Source organism: Mastomys coucha, unplaced genomic scaffold, assembly GCF_008632895.1.
Source record: "Mastomys coucha isolate ucsf_1 unplaced genomic scaffold, UCSF_Mcou_1 pScaffold18, whole genome shotgun sequence".
Lineage (NCBI taxonomy): Eukaryota > Metazoa > Chordata > Mammalia > Rodentia > Muridae > Mastomys > Mastomys coucha.
This window is the reverse complement of record NW_022196900.1, coordinates 100,078,065-100,078,812: the sequence shown is the minus strand read 5'-3', so window position 1 is coordinate 100,078,812 and position 748 is coordinate 100,078,065. Positions and strand designations below refer to the sequence as shown.

The 748-nt window shown below is 45.9% G+C and overlaps 1 protein-coding gene across 1 annotated transcript; it reads right to left on the bottom strand.

Moving 5' to 3' along the window:
• LOC116095796 (multiple inositol polyphosphate phosphatase 1-like) lies at positions 1 to 701 on the bottom strand (the record flags this gene model as incomplete). The annotated part of the gene is given in 2 exon segments (XM_031377042.1): positions 1 to 114; positions 116 to 701. Coding segments are annotated over 2 exon segments (666 nt in total), but the record flags the coding sequence as incomplete, so codon positions are not given.
• Between the last annotated feature and the right edge of the window lie 47 nt (positions 702 to 748).

Below are 748 nucleotides of genomic sequence, written 5' to 3'. Positions count from 1 at the left end.
CTGTATCTGGAATTTTTCTTCAGGGGTTTGTGCATTTTCACAATGGTAAAGCACGAATATTAGGTTTGTGGCGTAAGGTACGATTCTACCACTTCGGAACTGGCGATGGACTTGGCTCCTCAAAATTGTATGCCGTCAGGGGCTCCTTGTCCTTGAAGTAGCCCATGAGCGAGAGCAGCGGTAGGAGCGTCTCTGCATGACCAAATTGGAGGATGACTGGAGAAGAGACTGGCTGAGACCTTTGCTTCTGCTCAACTGCTTTGTCCAGGTGTAGAAAAATGTCCTGAAACAGGTTGCAGCTGGACCGGCTGTTCATGGCATAGCCATAGCTTCGTTTCCAGTACTGTTTCAGATCATTTAAGTATTCCAGAACCCTTGCATCATCTACGTCAAACACATCACACCAGGGAGAATGGACACCTTTAATTGTCAGGTCAAATGAACAGGTGAAAAAAGCTACCTGAATTAAGTCTGCATTTAAATTGTTCACGGGCACTTGCAAAGTAGCTGCAACTTTCTTTAAAACCTTCTGCATTTCTGGTCCAGTTTTGAAGGCTTCCACATGATGAAGAGCTGTAGCATTTCTTTCCACATCAGTTAAAAACTTCTCACAATGATCAAAGAACCTCATTAGTTTATCGTTAATTCTTGGAGGGTCACACTCCATATCTGAGACGTCGGGAGGTGGCAGTCCTGGGTGGTAATGCTGCCACAACCCTTGGAGGAAGGCGGCGCTGCTGTCCACACA